The sequence below is a fragment of the Rhineura floridana genome, chromosome 3 (genome assembly GCF_030035675.1).
Source record: "Rhineura floridana isolate rRhiFlo1 chromosome 3, rRhiFlo1.hap2, whole genome shotgun sequence".
NCBI classification, from domain to species: Eukaryota; Metazoa; Chordata; class Lepidosauria; order Squamata; family Rhineuridae; genus Rhineura; species Rhineura floridana.
The window spans coordinates 41493425-41513699 of NC_084482.1; the positions used below are offsets into that span (position 1 = coordinate 41493425).

A 20275-nucleotide genomic window follows, 5' to 3' on the forward strand; every position below is an offset into this window, starting at 1 on the left:
AGCCACATTCAGCACTAATTAAATCTCCAGCTTTGCATATAATGCATTGCAATAATCTATGGAGAGTGGTACAAGGGCATGGACCACTATGGCCACACTATCACTATCCAAGAATAGCCATAGCTGGTGAACCAGCTGCAGCTGGAAAAAGGCAGTCCTAGACACCAGGGCCTCGAGTGACAGTGTTGCATCTAGGAGTACTCCAAAAGTACATACCTTAGTTACAGTTACAAAATGGTTACACAGCCAAGGTACAGTCTACTCATACAGTGGGTTACATTCCTGACCCTGCTGTAAAGCGAAACCCGCTGTAAAGTGGAACTTATTGCATAGAATTGTGCGCGATGCCTGAAAACCGCCGTAAAAGCAGAACAAGCGCCGTATGAGTGGGGCTTTAGTCTAATTGCATCTAATTGAGACTGCTGTATTAGCGAAGCGCTGTAAAGCAGGGCCCTACTGTATAGGATCAGTGTCTGGTCAATCCCCAGGACAATGGAAGTTGCTTTCAGATACTGCAAAAAGTGTAGACAGTTGTTACTAAATCCACCAATTTTTCAGTAAGCATGAGGTGTTGGTATTTCCTGAAGTAAGGAATACTACACCAACAATATTTTGAGACATTGTCTCACTTTAGTCAAGTGATTTCAGTCTCCAGCTTATCTTTGCTATGACTGAGCTCAGCTACATGAATGCTAAATCCCAAACCGAAACATTATCAGAACTTCATAATGTACAAAAAGTTACAAAACTAAAAAGTGTCAAGTTTCTGAACAATGAATGTGAATTTATTTATTTATTAATTTTATTCTATTTATTAGTCACCCATCTGTCTGGAAACCCAGCCACTCTGAGCAACGTACAAATTAAAGGCATATAAACATCAAACATAAAAGTATATAAACATAAAAAACAAGCAATAAAACTAAACAACAAAGTAGAAGCTATCCCCCAACCCACACAGCCCAACCCAAAGATCAAAAAGTCCTCCTAAGAAAGCTGCGTTTGAAGGCTGGTGGGTGGGGCAAGGCAGGCGGAAACAGCCTCCCCTGATGGCAACAGAGTCTCTCTCCCCTCATAGTCCTTCTCCTTAAGCAGCTCCCTCTTGAAGGCTGGTGGGTGCGGCAAGGCAGGTGGAAACAGCCTCCCCTGACGGCAACAGAGTCTCTCTCCCCTCATGAATGAATCAAATAGTGAATTAAATTAATTCAATTTTTTATTTTGAAAGAACTCAAGACTGCTCTTCTCAATTTTCTTTCTTTGGAATAGTCTCCTTGAACAGAATGGTTCTACAACTCCAGAATAGAAACCTTTATGGTTATTTATTTTTATGTACTTGAATGGGAAATTTAGAACAAATGACTCTGTTGTATCCCATCCCGAGAAACAATAAGCCCCAGCAAAATCCTTAAGTTCCAGCTTTGCGTACGCTCTAAAACTAAAGGAATAAAATGCACATACACCCACCTCAGACTCGACGAACAAAATGCACAAAACCGATTCTCTTTCTAAGAGTAAATACCTCAAAAACCTCCACGGCAAGGTTCCTGGACTGCTGAGCTCGCACGTTGCTACTTTGCTCCCCCTAAGCCCTTTGCCCACAAGCCTTCCCTGTTTTCCCCTCTTTACTGCACACCTTCGCTCGCCTTCCAATCTACAGTACAACCAAATGCTCAGTGTTTAATTAGCAGAAAGGGGAGGCTCAAGGCTGCCGTGTGGAGCCCCATTCTCCTTGCTCTGTGGAGAGAAATGCCGTCTGCTCGGGAACTGTTTTCCTCAGCTGCTTTACACCTTTCAAGGCTGATAAGTGCCGTCCAAAGACAAAGATTCTGCTCTGTCTGAAAACCTGGCAGTGAACCCAGGCATTGCTAAGGGCTACATAAGTAACCCCCGCAGCCTGTTTGTATAGGTGAATTACGGCCCACGGAAATATGGCTTCTCCATTCCGTCTAGTTTGGCCCTCAGCCTCAAAGCTCTCGCTGGGTGATTCTGGGACAGTCATACTCTCTTTTTCTCGGCCTAACCCGCCTCACAGGATTCTTGTGAAGATGAAAGGGGGGGGATGGAGAACTATGGATGCTGCCCTGAGGTCCTTGAAGAAAGGTCAAAGGGGAAAAAATTAAAACAACATAAATCTCCCATAGGCCCTCCGTTCCCGCTCAGTGCTCCATATTGCGCGCGGCCGGCTCTCCATTTTGCTTCAGTGGCTTTGTAAAAGACACTCTATTAATTCCCTCACCGCCTCGCTCCGTTGCCACGGCAACCAAACCTGGCTGGAAAATAAATAACTGCAACGCTCTTTAACAACTACTAGAACACCAAGCCGGAACTACGTCAACAACGGGGACTGGGAGAGGAGGAGGGCTAGGTATTACATATATCAATCCGGAGGGACAACATCAGAGGACAAGAGGAAGTCCTGCCTTTTCCGTTTCTGGCTGACCAATCACAGCGCAAAAGGCCGTAGAGTGAAGTGTTTAAACCTCTCCGGGCTTTCCTTAAAAGTAAAGGGGAGTGTGTGGCTGCAGGTGAAAGGCCTGGCTGATAGGACTGCATTGTATCGGCTGCAGAAGGAAGTCGCCTTCGTGTTGTAACATGGGCAGCGCTGAAAGAGGTGGGTGGGTCTTGCAGGGGTCCCTTATTTCGGGGGGGGGGAGTAATGAAGCCTACCCAAATGAGGGTCCTAATTTCAAAGTCGGGAATGGAGTACTTGTGACCCTGTTGCCAAACTCAAGAGTCTAGCAGTATAGAGCTCTCCAGTTTCCCCATCGCTATTGTAATTGCATTCCATGTACCACTCTCTTTGTACACTGAAGCTGGGGAGAGGGCTCCCTGATGCCCTCGTCAGCCCCTACCTCTGAATACTCAGTGCTAAGTCACCTGTGATGTGGAATTTTTGGAAAAGTTTGGATTAGAAATATTTCCTATGCGAATTATAGTAACATGCATCACAAAAATTCAGTTTGTTTCTGGAAGTTTTCTGATGCCCTGCAGAGTGATCTAATTTAATTAACATGCTTATTTTACTTGTATTTAGTAAACAAAGCTTAGAACATTGGAACTGCCAAGCTTGGCCTTGCATTGAATTTGCAGTTGACATCCTTTAATAGTTACAAATGAACTTATGAAATGGGAAAATTTTCCTCCCCACATCACTGTAATTTGGATCCTCTGGGGATGCAAACTACCTGGCCCCATACAGGCAATTTCAAGAGCTGTGTTAGTTTCTATTGTTGCAAAACCTATAGAGAATCTTGTAGCATCTGTCCAAAAAACATCTGTGGATTTGAGTCTGCTTTTATCAGAACTGATAAGGAGGGACCTGGTCTGGGAAAACATAAGTCTTTTAGGTGCCCCAGGAAGGCTTATATTTGAGCACATATAGATGACTATTCTACTGCACATCTTTACTACTCTTGCTTGTAACATGTAGTTTAAAAAATCCCTTACAACTTGTCTGATAACAGAGCTACTCTCTAAGCAATTTGGTCCTCCATATTGCTCACAGTTAAAATGGAGTCTAGTCCTATTGTTGTTAAATCTGTGAGTTTCTACAATTAATACAGTATTTATTCCTTCTATGCACAGTGTTTCTCAGATACTACCTGATAAAATACTATTTCTTTTAACACTTCTAAAGCAAACGTTTTCCCATTATGTTAGTAACAAGATGTATGCCTCTATTTGGTATTATTCTACACATAAGTAAGTTCTTTGGTTTCTCCCATGTACTATTCAGCTTGTTTTGCATTTGGGTGCAGTCCCAATCCTCTCTTATTCTCTAGATTTCCAATTTCCAAACTTTGTAGCTTTATTGCTTTGACATTTTATGTTAGGCCTTTGCATTTGAAAGTGTTTCCTTTTTAATTTCTGTATTTTAATGTTTATAATATATAAAATAATTTTTATCTGCTATCGGGAGATAACTGTAGGCTCAGAAATTGAGTTTCCCAACCAGACTTACTGTATGCCAGAGTGGTAGTTGTGGTAGTCTGTTGCAGCAAATGTACAGAATAATCTTGTGGCATCTTTAAACTCACTATTTTAGTGATGAGGCATAAGTTTCATGAACTGATGAAGTGGCTTTTATTAAATATCAATTTAAGATATGCAGACGATACCATTCTACTAGCAGAAACCAGTAATGATTTGAAACGAATGCTGATGAAAGTTAAAGAGGAAAGCAGAAATGCAGGACTACAGCTGAACGTCAAAAAGACTAAAGTAATGACAACAGAAGATTTATGTAACTTTACAGTTGGCACAATCATTAACCAAAATGGAGACAATAGTGAAGAAATCAGAAGAAGGCTAGGACTGAGGAGGGCATCTATGAGAGAAGTAGAAAAGGTCCTCAAATACAAAGATGTATCAATGAATACCAAAGTCAGGATCATTCAGACCATGGTATTCCCGATCTCTATATATGGATGTGAAAGTAGGACAGTGAAAAAAGCGGATAAGAGAAAAATGAACTCATTTGAAATGTGGTGTTGGAGGAGAGTTTTGCGCATACTATGGACTGCAAAAAAGACAAATAATTGGGTGTTAGAACAAATTAAACCAGAACTGTCACTAGAAGCTAAAATGATGAAGGAGGTTATCATACTTTGGACACATAATGAGAAGACATGATTCACTAGAAAAGACAATATTGCTGGAAAAAACAGAAGGGAGTAGAAAAAGAGGAAGGCCAAAGAAGAGATGGATTGATTCCATAAAGGAAGTCACAGACCTGAACTTACAAGATCTGTACAGGGTGGTTCATGACAGATGCTCTTGGAGGTCACTGATTCATAGGGTCGCCATAAGTTGCAATCGACTTGAAGGCACATAACAACAACAAAGAATGTCACAAAAAATCTGACTGGCTTTAAAGTGCCACAAGGCTCTTTGGGGGGGGGGGCGTGCACATCCAGTTTTGAGCAAGCAGCCTTCTTAACAGAAAACAGCTCTACACTGTAAACATAAATGGTTTAACAATCATTGCCTCTTCACAGAGAGTGATGGGGATTATAGTTCTATGGGGAGAGAGGATGCTAGGGATCTCTAATAGACAACTCTCAACATTTCACCAAATGACAGGACCCATGATTTTTAGTAGAATAAAACAGATACATTATAGCCAGGGTCTTGATAAAGAAGTAAACAATCTGTAGAGGTCTTGTGCAGAATCAAATACTGAAGAACTCTGAAACAAAATTCCCTCAGTTCTTTAAAATTTCTGTAAGATTGCTCCCGAACAAGTTAGTACTGTAGTATAATCTATGACATCTTGGAGAAAAGCAGCTTGTTTGTATGTCTCTGCTAACCTTTGTACAAAGATATAGTCCTCTGCATTCTATTCTAAAAAGCAGCATTGATTTTGGAACAAAAACATTTATTTTGTTTTACCAATAAGGTACTGGTTACCTTTCTATAAAATTTGATTTTGTCTAATCTAACAAATATGGTAGGAAAGGATTAATTTGAACTATTGGAGGACTTGTGCCCCTTTTGAAACATCTATGCAGCTTTTTGTACTTTGGCTTGTATCTAAGCAGGTGACTTTAATGTACACTATTTTGTTTTGTTGATGCCAGCCGTATTCTGCGAAGACTTTCTTCAGTTAGAGAAGACAATAACCAAACCCATATGAAGTTGGAAAACTGTTAGCCACTTGGAAACTTTCAAGGAAAATGGTGCCAAAGGGCCTTTTTAAAGAGAGGCTGTTGAAGAGCTGTGTGTTTATAGTATCGGTGGTATCCCAAAATAAGAAAGGTACATCTTGTCTTATGGGACTGTGTTTACTCTGAGGGGAAAAACCTCAAATGATGGCTTGTTACATATGGTAAGTGGGAAGTGAGAGCTATTGGAGCATAGTGGCTGAATTGAGAGATCCCAGGTTCAAATCTTGTCTCAGCCATGAAGTCACTGGGGGCTCTAGGCAACCCATTATTTTCTCATCCTTGATGGCCTTCCATATACCTAAGGAGGATAAAATTATCCTCTTGGGTGATTTCAATGCAAGAGTTGGGCGTCCTTTCGATTTATGGCCAGAAACCATTGGGAAAGAAGGAGTTGACAATAGCAACCTGAATGGCATTCCACTTCTGACTAAATGTGCAGAGCATAATCTTGTTTTAAACACACTTCCATCAGAAAAATAAATTTAAAATATCATAGAAGCACCCTTGGTCGAAACACTGGCATCTCCTGGATTACGTAATTGTACGTGCCAGAGGTCGTCGTGATGTACTCCTCACTAGGGCCATGACGAATACTGATGACCGCTGGACAGATCACTGATTAATTCAATCCACTATGGCCATTAATATTGTTCCTCAACGTAGGCTCCAAGGAAGAAAACCAAGGCATAAAATGAACATCCATGCCCTTCAAGATCCTATTAAGTGAGCCTGCTTTCAAACAACTCTCAAGAAACATCTACCGATGGAACTCCCTAAAAATGTTGAGGAACACTGGATTAAACTGAAGACATCCATTATTGCAGCATGTGAGCAAACTATTGGAGACCAAACTAAGAAACATCAGGATTGGTTTGATGAGAATGATAGTGAGATTGAACATATCATCAACAAGAAAAGGAAAGCCTTCCAGATGTGGCAGAAAGACATTAACTGTGCTGCTAAGAAAAAAATCTATGCCAGTGCAAAGACTGAGGTCCAAAGAAGAACTAAAGAACGCCTGGTGGATAAAGAAAGCTCAAGAAATCCAGCACTTTGCAGATGCTCACGATGCATGGGGCTTTTTTAATACCACAAAGGCCATCTATGGACCAACAAATTACGGTACAAATCCCTTATGTTCAATGGATGGTAGCAAACCTCTTAAGGGTAAAGAGTCTATTGCACTGTGCTGGAAAGAGCATTACCATGACCTCCTTAATCGTAACTCTATTGTGGCTGATGAGGTCTTCTCACAAATTCCACAACAACAAACTAGAGACGAGCTTACAGTATTCCCTAATTTGGATGAAGTCAGTAAAATCATCAGTCAAATGAAGAACAACAAAGCTAGTGGACCTGATGGGATTCCTGCTGAAGTCTTTAAAGAAGGTGGGCCTGTATTTACACAAAAACTTCATAAGCTCATCGAAAAAATCTGGATGAGGGAGGAGATCCCGGAAGACTTTAGGGACGCCATAATTATCACCCTTTTTAAGAAGGTTGATAGAACAGATTGCAGGAACTATTAAGGTATCTGTCTTCTTGCTACCACAGGTAAAATCCTTGCAAGGATCCTCGCAAATCGCCTCCTGCCGATCTCAGAGGATGTCCTGCCCAAATCTCAAAATGGTTTGCGCCCTTCCAGAGGGACAGTGGACATGATCTTCACTGCATGACAGCTTCAAGAAAAATGCCGGGAGCAGAATCGACCTTTATATATGGCGTTTATTGATCTAAGGCCTTTGACACTGTGAATCAATCCGCTCTTTGGACCATCCTTCTGAAAACTGGATGCCCTGATAAATTTGTGAATATTTTGCGACTCCTTCATGACAACATGACAGCAACCATTTTGGACAACAATGGCTTTCAGAGTGATCCATTCAGAGTTGGATCAGGCGTAAAACAGGGATGCGTCATTGCTCCTACCTTATTTGCTATCTTTATCGCTATGATTCTACACCTTATTGAGGAGAAACTTCCTACTGGTGTGGAAATCATATATCGAACAGATGGAAAGCTTTTTATCTCAGTAGGCTGAAAGCAAAAAGTAAGGTAATGTCAACCTCTGTCATAGAACTTCAATATGCCGATGATAATGTAGTCTCTGCACATTCAGAGAGAGATCTTCAAACTATCCTAAATGTCTTTGCAGAAGCATATGGAAAGCTTGGGCTCTCAATATTAAAAAAACCAAAGTGCTTCATCAATAGGTGCGAACTAGTCTCTCTGTAGCACCATCAATCCAGCTTAATGGTGTGACGTTGGAGAACGTTGATCACTTCCCCTATCTTGGCAGCCATCTCTCTGTAAAAGCTGACATCGATGCTGAAATTCAACATCGTCTGAGCTCTGCAAGTGCCGCATTCTCCCGAATGAAGCGTAGAGTGTTCAAGGGTCAGGATATTTGCAGGGAGACCAAAATGCTTATTTACAAAGCCATTGTACTACCCACCTTACTGTACGCCTGTGAAACATGGACCATTTATAAACACCACTCCCAACTTCTTGAAAGATTCCACCAATGCTGCCTCCGGAAAATTCTGCAAATTTCTTGGGAAGACAGAAGGACTAATGTTGGCATTTTGGAAGAAGCAAAGACTACTAGTGTTGAAGCAATGATCCTTCAACATCAACTTTGCTGGACCGGCCATGTTGTTCGAATGCCAGTTCACCGTCTTCCAAAGCACCTACTTTACTCCCAACTTAAGGATGGAAAACGGAACATCGGTGGACAGCAAAAGAGGTTTAAAGATATTCTTAAAGCAAATCTAAAAAATGTGACATGAACATTGAGAACTGGAAAGTCTTGGCCCATGAATGTCCCGAATGGAGATTGGCTATTATCAAAGGTGCTGTGGACTTTGAAGAAGCATGAATACAAGGGCGAAAGGGACGAACGAGCTAAGCAGAAGGCACGTCAAACAAATCTTCATCGCTACCATCTTCCATCTGGAAACTGGGAGGCTGTGTGGGTCCAGAATTGGCCTCCACAGTCACTTATGGACCCACTGTTAAAGACCTTATCTTGGAAGACAATCTTACTCGGCCACGAGTGATCGCCAATGAGTAGTATGAAATGACAGGGTTGTTGGCAGGATTACTGAGATGATGTATGTGAAACCTTTGAACGTTTTAAAGTGCTACATAAGTGCTAAATATTCTTGCTTCCCCTCCCACTTTAGATAGACTGAGGCTATATAATCCTTTATCCTCTTACCTGTGAGTAAGTCCCACTGAAGTTGGTTGAATTTTATTTTGAGTAGACCTTGTAGAATTGCACTGTGAAAAACTCCTGTTCTTAGAAAGCTGTCCTTGGTTTTTGTCTTTGCTTCCTCACTTGGCACTAGTGTAAGTTAGTATTTGGCATTGCAATGAAGGTTCTGTTGCTTGGAAAGTGGCCATACAAAACCAAATATGCAACATGTTTCTCAAGAGCTGGTGCACAGGATTCTACATTTTAAGGTTTTGTTTACTGTTGCATATGTAGAACATGTGTAATCTGGCAAGATCTCTTATCCACTTAGATTTCCATATATGGGAGTACAGGATACAGCCCAAATTATCTAGTAGCCTTTGATCACTGTTTGTTACAGAAACTGGACTTTAATTAATAGTGTTTTGCAGACCACCAATGTCCCACTACAACCATTTATTTATTTAAGAAAAAGGTACATCATTTTCACAATGCAAATGGATGAGTCTCACAAATGTTTGCTTCCAAAAGTGGCCTATATCATTAAAATGACTTCAGCAAAAGCTAAACTAAAATGTTCACAGTGGCATGACGACCTTTATCTTTCATCAAAATGTATGTTAATCCTGTCTTGCTGCTGTATGTCATAGTACCAGCGGTGTGCTAGGTCATCTTGGAGGGCCAGATCAGAAAGTGGCGAACCTTCCATAGGCCACATTTGTCAGGAAATGGGGCACCCATCTGACAATCATCTGATGTCATATGACTCCAAGCCATGCTCTTCTGATTGTTGCTTTGCAACAGGCCTTGCATTTCACATTGTTTAAATTTGGCACTGAATGGTTGCTATTGATTGATTTTATATGCCACTTAATGCTCAGTTGGCAAGCCCTCCTTCTTTTGGCAGGGATTGGAACCACTTGGAAATGCAAGCCCTTGGTGAACAGTACAATCGGGAGCACACTGTAAGCTGTACGCTCCTGGTTGTTCCCTGGCATTCATGGCTGTACCTGTCCCACAGCTGAAGTCATATAAAAACGGCCTCCGAGGCCAAATTAGATGGCCTTTCAGGCCTAATTTGCTGTGCAGGTTTCCTACTATCATACTAGGTACTAGAAGAAGGAATTACATTACTCTTCCCAGAGGGCTTACAGCTGAAGAAATATGATTAAGACAAAAATGCAAAGGTCAGATTTTTACCTATGGATGGAATGATCCAGAAAAGAATTGTGTGATCGATTCTCATGTTACCTTTTTTCTTTCTAATAATACCCCCAAGCACCAAAACAAGAAGTCTGAAGATACTAAATTAGAACATTAAAAAAATCAAAAGCAACACTGTACACATTACTTTCTGAATTCTCTGTGACATCACGCAGTTACTGCGACCCTGTAACACCTCCCACTAGCCTGACAGATGAACTAGCCTGACAGATGAAACAAATGTCACATTTTAAGCTAGCATTTTCTGGATTTTTGTAATAATAAGATCCCTGTGTATCATATTTTGAAACTGTTATTTCAAAATTATTATTTTGTAATAAGATGTCTGTGTATCTTATTTTGAAATATTTAAAAACTTTGATCAGTTTCATTTTACTAACCTTGATAATCCTAGAAGTGATCTTGGCCCCTAAATACTACTTCTTCCACCCACCAAGTTTGGTGAGAATGTTGGTGCATCCTGAGTTACAGTAATGGTCATAAAGAAATAGGCCTGCTAATTTAATTGCTGGAGATTAATGTATGCATTATTAAGTAAATAGCAATTTTGGATCCTAATTCATTATTTCAGAAAATCACTGTTTTTGATGGAGATTAAAAAGTTGAAGTCCTTAGTAGAAGATTCTGGGTCTTCTTTATGCAAACATGTTCTTTGAAAAGGCATAATGTTTCATCTCCTTATTTTCACAGAATGGATTAATGTTGCCAATGATCTTCTGACAAAATGTAACTTAGATCTACATGTTAATAATCTCTCTGACTGTGGAGCTAAGGTATTTATTCATCTTTATGAATCGATACTGGGAGAGAGAGTGCCAGGTAAGAATGCATGTCTCCTCCAATGTCTTTGTTTTCTAGATGATGCTTTTTGTTCATGTTGATATGCATATTTGTATAATGTAGTGAGTACAGCTGGACATAAATGGACATCATATGGTCTCTAAGAGCTTTTAAAAACTTACTGAGTAAGAACACATTTACATTTTTTTTAAAAAGTCTAACTCCCTAACTGTAACTAAACAGGTGGAAAATATGCTCTATATCAGGGGTGGGGAACCTCTGGCCTCCAGGACAATTGCATCCTCCCCAAGGGATCCAGTTTGGCAAACCACACCCTCCAGCTGACATAACTTTGACATCACTAGTGGGGGTGGGCATTTAAAGGCACACTCCCATCCTCCCATCTGCTAATGGGCAGATCAGAGCATGTCTTCAACCCCCTCCATGCTTTTCTTTCAGATCACAGAGGTCTGAAGTAGAAGTATGGAGGGGGGGCGTTTGAAGGCGTGCTCCTATGTGCTCTTCAGCTGATGGGTCAATTGGAGCGCGCCTTCAATCCCTGGAAGGGGGGGCATTTGGAGGTGCGCTCCCACCCAGGGAAGGCCGGAGCATGCCTTAAGGTTTGCTTTCAAGTCCCCAAAATCAGGGCTTCAGAGGGAAGCGTCATCTGATATCACTATGATGTCAGATGAATGAGAAGTGGGTGGCCTGCCGGGGGATTGGGGAGATGAAGATCTGGCTTTCCAACTGGAAAAGTTTCCCCACCCTTCCTCTAAACTTGGGAAAATGGAAATGGACTGCCTTCAAGTCAATTCCGACTTATGGTGACCCTATAAATAGGATTTTCATGGTAAGTGGTATTCAGATGGGGCTTACCATTGCCTTCCTCTGAGGCTGCGAGGCAGTGACTGTCCCAGGGTCACCCAGTGAGCTTCATGGCTATGTGGGGATTCTAACCCTGGTCTCTCAGGTCATAGTCCAACACTCACACCTAGGAACCAAACTTAAATCTTAAATTCTGAACTAATCTTAGACCAACTTTGGATATACTCTGCCCCTTCTGCCTGCCTGCCTTATTCCTCTTCCAGGCACTTCTTCTTTTCACCCCCTTCCACAAATGTCTGGATAGCTTTCAGACATTTCAGGATAATGCTGTGTCTGAACTGATTGATAGCCATTGGGCCTGCTTATTTAGCTTCCATCTGTTTGGATGGAACTGCTCTTTAAATTTCCTAATCATGATATGACTGAGATTAGTGAGCATGTGTCCACAGCAGAACTTTTTTTTACTATATTGATCCCTGAGAGCACTGAATTGTTACATGCAATCTACAGTTATATACACATCTGCTAACTCACTTATGGGATCTCAGGTTACATAAGAAGCAGCTTATGCAGTATACTGTTCAGTGAAATAACAGCATGATGCACTTCTATTATTTTATAGATGTCATAGCCACATCTAGCTGCCCTGAAGATGATGCACATAATGTGCAGGCGGTAATAGATTCTTTGGCTTTGGACTACTTGCAGGTCAGCTTATCACATATAACTGGTGAGTACCCATAGTATAATAAGACATGTTGGGAAAATGCACAAAATATTCTTCAGTTCTTTTGTGGTTGGGGACAGCAATAATTTATTTAATTCTGCTGGATGTATATAAGTCTGACAGTGCAATCTTATACATGTCTTCTCAAAAATAAGTTTCGTTGGGTTCAGTGAGCGTTATTCCCATGCCTAGTAGAATGTATAGCAGCCTCTATTGTTTTCTACCCAACTAAAACTTGGTTGGGCTTGGGGCAGGGGCTGTGCCCTCCTTTACCTTGGCAACAAGAAAGAAACCTCAACATTTACGTTCAGCAACCCAGATAAAATTTATTAAGATAAACATTGCATGCCCCCATCTCCAAATCTTCTCTGGAGTATTGTGGGAACCAGCAGAGCAGATTTGGAGGGCTGCAGAGGAAGGAGAGGAAGATTGGGGGGGGGGGCTGACACAATAACTTGATTGGATACGACCCTGTCGTTTTCAAGAGCAGTATTTAATATTTGTATAAACTTGATGCTTTCCTTTGTTCCCACTCTTTTAATCAGTGTTTTTATGTAATTGAAATCTGTAACATAGGCTGTGATCCTAAACTCATGTACTAGGGAATGTGTCTCAGTGTGCTTCTGAGTAAGCGTGCTCAGATCTTGCTGTTCTATGAAGTTACTTTTTCCAGTAAGACAAATTGATTGAGACTTCCTAAATCTTCAATAGTTCAATAGTTTAAACATACATTCTGAGAGTGGTATCCAATGAAGTAGTTCTGTTTGTGCAATGGAATGTCCCTTCCCTCTCCTTTCCCTGTACATCCACATGGAAACCCCAGCACAGGTTTAGGTGGTGTTGTAGCAAGGGGAGAAGGAAGGGAAGTTCCCTTTTGCTAACAGAATGACTTCATTAGATACTGCCTAGAACGTCTGCAATTTCTGTCGCTAAAATATATATTGAAGGCAGCTGGGGCTCAACTCTAGCTGATTTTTTTTCTGGCTGACTCTAAGCCATAGTAGCAATTATCTAAAGACAAAATGTCACAGTTTTAGATAATGGCTTTGCTCATGGAACTGTACCTTTAGCACCGTGGGGAGGGCCAAGACCCCACCAAGGCCTACAAATATAAGTATGTCAGAAACAGGTGTCTCTCTCCTGGCAAATTGTTGCATGTTGGTGGGGAGATGGGGTTCTTTTGAGCTTAGAGGAATCTTCTACACACAGGATTGCACCCCAAGTGTTCTAATACTTGTTAAGCTGCCTATGAAGCACATTAAGCAAAGCCATAGAGTTGGCATTTCCTGCTTCTTTCCTCCTATTTTAGGCCAGTAACCCAGAGGTGAGGTCACTGGAATCATGTGATGAGTTTCCTTTTCAACACTCTGCTCTGTGGAGCACCCTCAAATGCTTTCCAAGGACCTCCAAATTCAAAAAGCAATCTGAGAGATTTGGAGTGAGAAAGGGAAGCTGCCTCTGCACGATTTTCTCTGGCTAAGAATTTCCCTGTTAAGGCCCAAATAAGCTTCCGCTAAATGTAATGAACATCCCAACAGAAAACAGTCCATTGTGTGGTACAGTTACTGGTTTAAGTGGACTGTGGCCTTAGTTTTATTTAAGCAGGACTTTTTGTCAAGTGCCTGTACCTCAGCCCAGCCCATTATTATCCTGATCATTAAAGGCATACACCAACCTTGTGTTTCCCCCCCCTCCTCTGCCAAGATATTAACATAGATTTTTGTTAAGGAGAGAACATCGTGAAAGGAGATAAAGAGTCCATCGGAAATCTCTTGGAAATATTTGATGGCTTGCTTGAGTACCTTACAGAAGAAATCAGCGAGACTGCTTCTCAGAATGGCGGTGAGAGAAAGGGCATAGTAAATGGCATGTGCTGCTTCTCGGCAAATAGAATATTCTGTTTATTTGTATGTACTTGTATCCCTTTCTAGAGGGGTGTTCTTAAAAAAAAAAGAGTACATTAAACTTCTTGCTTAACATCAACTAAAAGGACTTGCACTGGCTCTCAAATACTGTCAGGCTGGTATTATGGGAACATCCATAAGAACACAGGAAGCAGCCTTATACCATTGGTCCATATAGCGCAGTATTATCTACACTAGTGGTGGGGAACCTTTTTGGCCTGCCCAGCTAGATCCTTATCTGGCTCCACCACATGTGCCACCTGACAGTGTGGGCAGGACAGCCCACCTGTCAATCATCTGGTGCCATTATGCTGTAAGAAGATTGACAAGTGGGTTGTCCTCTCCATTGCACAGTGCTTTCTGAGCTCCTGACAGTCATTTGGCTTTTGGGCGCTTGGGAGTTGTAGCGCAAGGGGTTTTGCTGCTCCTGTAGCACAAAATGGTTTGTATTGAAACTGTTCCTAAAATGGGGGGGGGGACATGATGGTTTAGGAAAAATGGCCTCTCAGGCCAAATGGGGAGGACTTGTGGGCCATGTTTGATTGGCGGTGGTTCTCCAGGGTTTCAGGCAGGGGATGCTCCCAGCTCTTATCAGGAGATGTCAGGGATTGAACTTGGGACCTTCTGCATGCAAAGCATGTGCTGTATCATGGAGCTTATTTGAAGCTGAGGTTTCTGCTAAACAGTCACAGTTGACGACTGGGCTGTCACTAAAAACATCTACTGTTTGTCAAATATAGAAATGACCCTCTAGTAAGAAGCCAAAAGCAGGAAGTTGCCATGGTTCAATTATGAGTTGGGCACCGAGTCCCAATCCTTAATCTTTCGAGGGGGGGAGACCTTGCACTCTCCTCCTCCAGGTTTAAACGTATATTGCTGGTGTGTTGATGATTCTCAAGGGCGTGGCAAGCTTTTCTGTATATCTAGTTCCCTGCTCTGAACATAGTTTCAGTTCTGGGAGACAGTGATGATCTATAAGCTTTAATCAAATTCCTGAGCAATATTAGGCGGTTGATTCTTTTTTTTTCTTAAAGAAGGTTTGAATTATTAGGAACACATTGCTGGTGAAAGAATTCTCCTGCATTTGCAGCAAGTTTAGCGTGTGGTACAATGTGACCTAGCAGCCAGTTCGGCAAACCCTTCAATATGCCTGCCTCTAGTAAGAAATATGGAAGCTTAAGGTTTTATGCACATTTATATTTAAGTGTTATATGTATATTCCTAAAACTTTAAAGCCATAATCATTCAAAATGATGTGCAAAAAACAATTATGGAAAATATCAGGCTGCTGTTGGAAAATGCTTGCCTGAACAAAAACAGCTTGTTATACTCATAAAATGTCAGGCCTTGCTAAGCAGTTGATGCTATGGTAGGGCCAGGTCACAACAGGAGAAGAGGGGACGAAGCAGCTCCCATCCCTGCAAAAATGAAGGGAATGGGTAGACCCATATGGGAATGTGTGCTTCCCAAGGTATGCAGGATTCAGGCTATCCAGGGCTTTGTAGGCAGTAAGTAACCCTGTGACCTGTATCCAGAAGATAGCAGGAAGCCAGTGCTGCAGTTTTAAAGCAATTTGAATATGTCCCAGATAACTTGATTTCTGCCAACAGAGGAGGTTTCAGTGAGAATCTAAGCTTTTCCTCAGCATTTCAGAAGTCGATTCAGGGGAGCAACTGGTTGTGTTCAAACCTTCAGTTTTATTTTCATTGTCCTATATAGGAACATAGAAAACTGTCCTATACAGAGTTGGAGCTTTGGTCCCTGAAGCTCATTATTGCCTACTCTGGCAGATGATGGATCTGGGGTTCCAGGCAGGGATCTTTCCCCCGGCCTGCCTGGAGATGCGAGGGGTTGCCTCTGGGGTCCTTTTGCATGGAAGTCATGGGTTCTGTCCCTGAGCTGTGTCATATTCTTTATTCTTCTCCACATTAGTCTGGTAAAGTGATATAACTTGGTTCAGCCTTCCATTTTTAGGGCCGTTGGTACTAACATAAAACATTAACATAATGCTCCTTTCAGCTGAGCTTCCTTGTAACAGAAAATGTTTATGTAGGAAACAAATTACTAAATGTGTTAGCAGACAGTTGGTTTTTATTTATTTTTTAAAAAAAAGTTTGTTCCAGGACAATCTAACCTGTCAAATGTAAAAGCCTGAAGTGGCTGATAGAGGATGAAACTGAATTTGTCTTCATAACAGTGCCTTATGTAAATGAATGGTGAATCACATAAGCCTCTGTGCCAGTAGAATGTGCAACAATAAGATCTTGCTGGTTAGTCATATGCTGGCAGATATGCCACTGCACAGGTGTGGGGTGGGGAGGGATGGCATTGTCATCTTTGTCTTTGTGGCAGGCAGAGGTCTGTCTGCTTCCTTGCTAATAATAACGTTGTTTATAAAAAGAAGATCTTAACCAGATGGCTAAAGATGAAGTCCAAAGCACTTGTCTGGAAGAGCAAGAAGGTGGACATGATGCACCAGTTCCCTCCCTAACACTTCCATCAGCCACAGGGTAAGGCAGGTTCATAGTTAGTTTGGCTTCCAAATCCTTTACCATGTTACAAAATGCTTAACATGTTAGTGCATTCTTCCCTGCTTGCCTAGGTGATGTAGTGGTGCAGCTAGGTAATTTTAGACCCTGGTCTTAACAGGGAGCCCTCTTTAGATGACCATGCATGTTACTGTAGTTGTGAAGGACTCAATTAACACTTACCTTCTCACTCCCTGCCATTCCACGTTTCACAACTGCTTCCACATTCCTGATATGTTGGTCCAGAAAAAACCAGAAAAGTTGGTCAACCCTGATACAAAAAACATGTGCTGTTTCATATTTCTGAAACTGTATTCATAGTGTCACCATGACTACAGGAATAAAACAGAGTTTGTTTCTGCTGCCCTGATGCTAAATGCATTTACTTTTCTATAAACACCATTTTGTTGTAAAAAGGGAGAATGTATATTTAAAATAAAAATAATAAAATGAGCATCAATAACCATGTACGTGCCTGACCAACTGCCCCCTTGCTGTAAGATCTTTTAAAATTAAGATGAAAGATGCTGACCAGTGTCAGCCCTGGCATGGACGTGCTGACCCAAGTGCTGATGCAAGGTCTGTTTGCTGCTATTCCTGTTGTCTGCTACTCTGAGTGGTCATTTGGAGATCCTGGACTTTAGACCCAAATCCAACCCTAGATCTATCACTGATGTGATAATGAAATCAGCAAGGGATGCAACACTCGAGACTGGTTTCAAACATTATACCACTCAGGCATCCCGAGAAGATATCACATGGAAGTCAATGCAGGTGTAATCACATTTTGCGTATTCACTATAAAGGCCAAAGAGAACATATGTGGTGATGTCACTTAGGAGTTGAACTTGTCTGCTCAGCAAGGATTTTTTTTTTTAATTACTGAGTTTGTACCCCACCTCTCAGATTCATTGACCACCAAGGTGGCTTGGAGACTGCAAAAAAGACAGCATGCAGTATCTTGGTGTTATTCCTACCATTCTGGGAGATGTAGCAAGCTATTGCTTAATCTTCTGCAGTCTCCAGGCTGGATTACTGTAATGTGCTCTATAAGGAGCTGCCCTTGAGGCTGGTCTGGAAGCTGCAGCTGGTGCAAAATGCAGCGGTGTGACTGCTCACTTGGGCAGGGGGCGGGACCTCACAACGTGTTATCCTGCTACTGAAAGAATTGCACTGGCTGGCCATTAGCTACCAGGTCAAGTTCAAGGTGCTGGTTTTGGTGTATAAAGCCCTATATAGCTTGGGACCAGGATACCTGAAATATCTTATCCTTTATATACCCAGTCAATCACCGTGCTGTACAGGTGAGAGCCTTCTGGAGATACCATGTCATCAGGAGGTCCTTTCCACACCATATACTAATTGGATGTTTAGTGTAGTGGCATCTACCCTTTGTAATTCCTTCCCCTTAATTGAACAGACACCGTCTCTGTTGTCTTTCCAGCGCCTGCTGAAGATCTTCCTCTTTCAGCAAGCCTTTTAAATAGAAACCTTATCCCAGTCTGCATATGTGTTGGAATTGTTTTTAAAGATGTTTTGTTTTTAATATGTTTTATAGATATTTTTGGTGTTTTGTTTGCTGCCCTGGGTTCCTTCTGGGGGGAAGGGGGGGAGGATGATGATGATGATGATAATGATAATAGATGAATGTACAAATCACTGCCAACACAAAATCAAAATGTCCATTCATAATTTGTCATTGTAATGTCTGAGGTCACTTGTTCCCCTCAATTGATTCCATTCTGCTTCCAAAGACAAATATTTATAGTAAGAAATTCCTTCAGTGTATCTTTATCAAAAGCCTTACAACTAAGACTGTTAGTTAGTCTTAGTGAGTGCGTTCATTTGGATAAGCAACTACAAGCATTGTTCTCTCTCATTCCAGCATTTCCATATATCCCATGCTTCCTCCCAGTAGGAGCCCAGGAAATGTTGGGATGGGAGACAACAATGCTTGTAGTTGCTTACCTGAACCATGGGGTGGGGTGAGAGGTGCGAGACAGAAAGAGTAATGTTTGTGTTCCTTTCACTGACTCTGTTGTAACTTGTTTGTTTGACCCTGTCTTCCTCCTTCTCAGACCACATTCCTTCTTGTGTGTGTGTGTGTGTACGCGCATGCACACACACACACGCGTACGTGACAAAACTATGTAAAAATTTAAAATCAGAATTCATTAACTATTGCACAAAGATACCATCTTGATTGTCTGTATAAGCCTGGCGGCATGGAAAAGTTTTCAGCAGGCATTTAAAAGTCAAAACAGAAGATGCCTGCTGAACTTCTGTGGGCAGAACATTTCACAGCACTGGGCCAGTGACACTAAAGGCTTGACTTCTTGTTCCTGTCAAATGAGCCTCACTAACTTGGGGGATGACCAGTGTTGTTCCTGCAGAAGATCTCAGTGATCAAGCTGGGATATAAAGGTTCAAGGGGTCCCTAAGGTACCCTGCACCTAATTTGTTCAGAGCTTTGTAAATTAAGGACTTTGAACCTGGCAGCCAGTGCAGATGTTTTAAGAGTGGTGTCACATGTTGTTGGCCCTGTACTCCCATCATCAGTCTGGCCACCACATTTTGCAACAACTGAAGCTTCCAAACCAGGGCCAAGGGCAGCCCCACATAGGGTGCATTGCAGTAATCCAGTCTTGAGGTTACCAGTGTGTGCACTACAGTGATCAAGCTTACCCTGTCCAGCTATGGCCATAACTGGTGAACCAGACAGAGCTGGTGTGCTGGTATTTATTTATTTATTTATTGCACTTGTATACCGCCCCATAGCCGAAGCTCTTTGGGCAGTTTACAGCAATCAAAAACATTAAAACAAATATACAATTTAAAAACATATTTTAAAAACAATTTAAAACACAATTTTAAAATTCAAAACAATTTAAAAACACATGCTAAAATGCCTGGGAGAAGAGGAAAGTCTTCACCTGGCGCCGAAAAGATAACAGTGTTGGCGCCAGGTGCACCTCGTCAACCAGATCATTCCATAATTTGGGGGCCACCACTGAGAAGGCCCTCTCCCTTGTTGCCACCCTCCGAGCTTCCCTTGGAGTAGGCACCCAGAGGAGGGCCTTTGATTTTGAACATAGTGTACGGGTGGGTTCGTATTGGGAGAGGCGTTCCATCAGGTATTGTGGTCCCAAGCCGCGTAAGGCTTTATAGGTCAAAACCAGCACCTTGAATCGAGCTCGGAAACATACAGGCAGCCAATCCAAGCGGGCCAGAATCGGTTTTATATGTTCGGACCGTCTCGTCCCTGTTACCAATCTGGATCCTGCATTTTGCACAAGCTGCAGTTTCCGAACTGTCTTCAAAGGCAGCCCCACGTAGAGTGCATTGCAGTAATCTAATTTGGAGGTTACCAGAGCATGGACAACAGAAGCCAGGTTATCCCTGTCCAGATAGGGACGTAGTTGGGC

General features: G+C 41.9%; 1 protein-coding gene across 3 annotated transcripts in view; it reads left to right on the plus strand.

The window, feature by feature from the left end:
* Nucleotides 1–2414: 2414 nt before the first annotated feature.
* CEP95 (centrosomal protein 95) overlaps nucleotides 2415–20275 on the plus strand; it is a 51348-nt gene continuing 33487 nt past the window's right edge. The window contains exons 1-5 of one of the 3 annotated variants that reach the window (XM_061615544.1): nucleotides 2415–2611; nucleotides 10777–10905; nucleotides 12314–12421; nucleotides 14147–14260; nucleotides 16724–16832. In XM_061615544.1, coding sequence (XP_061471528.1) covers nucleotides 2593–2611; nucleotides 10777–10905; nucleotides 12314–12421; nucleotides 14147–14260; nucleotides 16724–16832 — 479 coding nt within the window. In that variant the 5' untranslated portion in view covers nucleotides 2415–2592. The remainder of the gene's footprint in view (nucleotides 2612–10776; nucleotides 10906–12313; nucleotides 12422–14146; nucleotides 14261–16723; nucleotides 16833–20275) is intronic. The other 2 variants (XM_061615542.1, XM_061615543.1) reach the window with 2 other exon arrangements.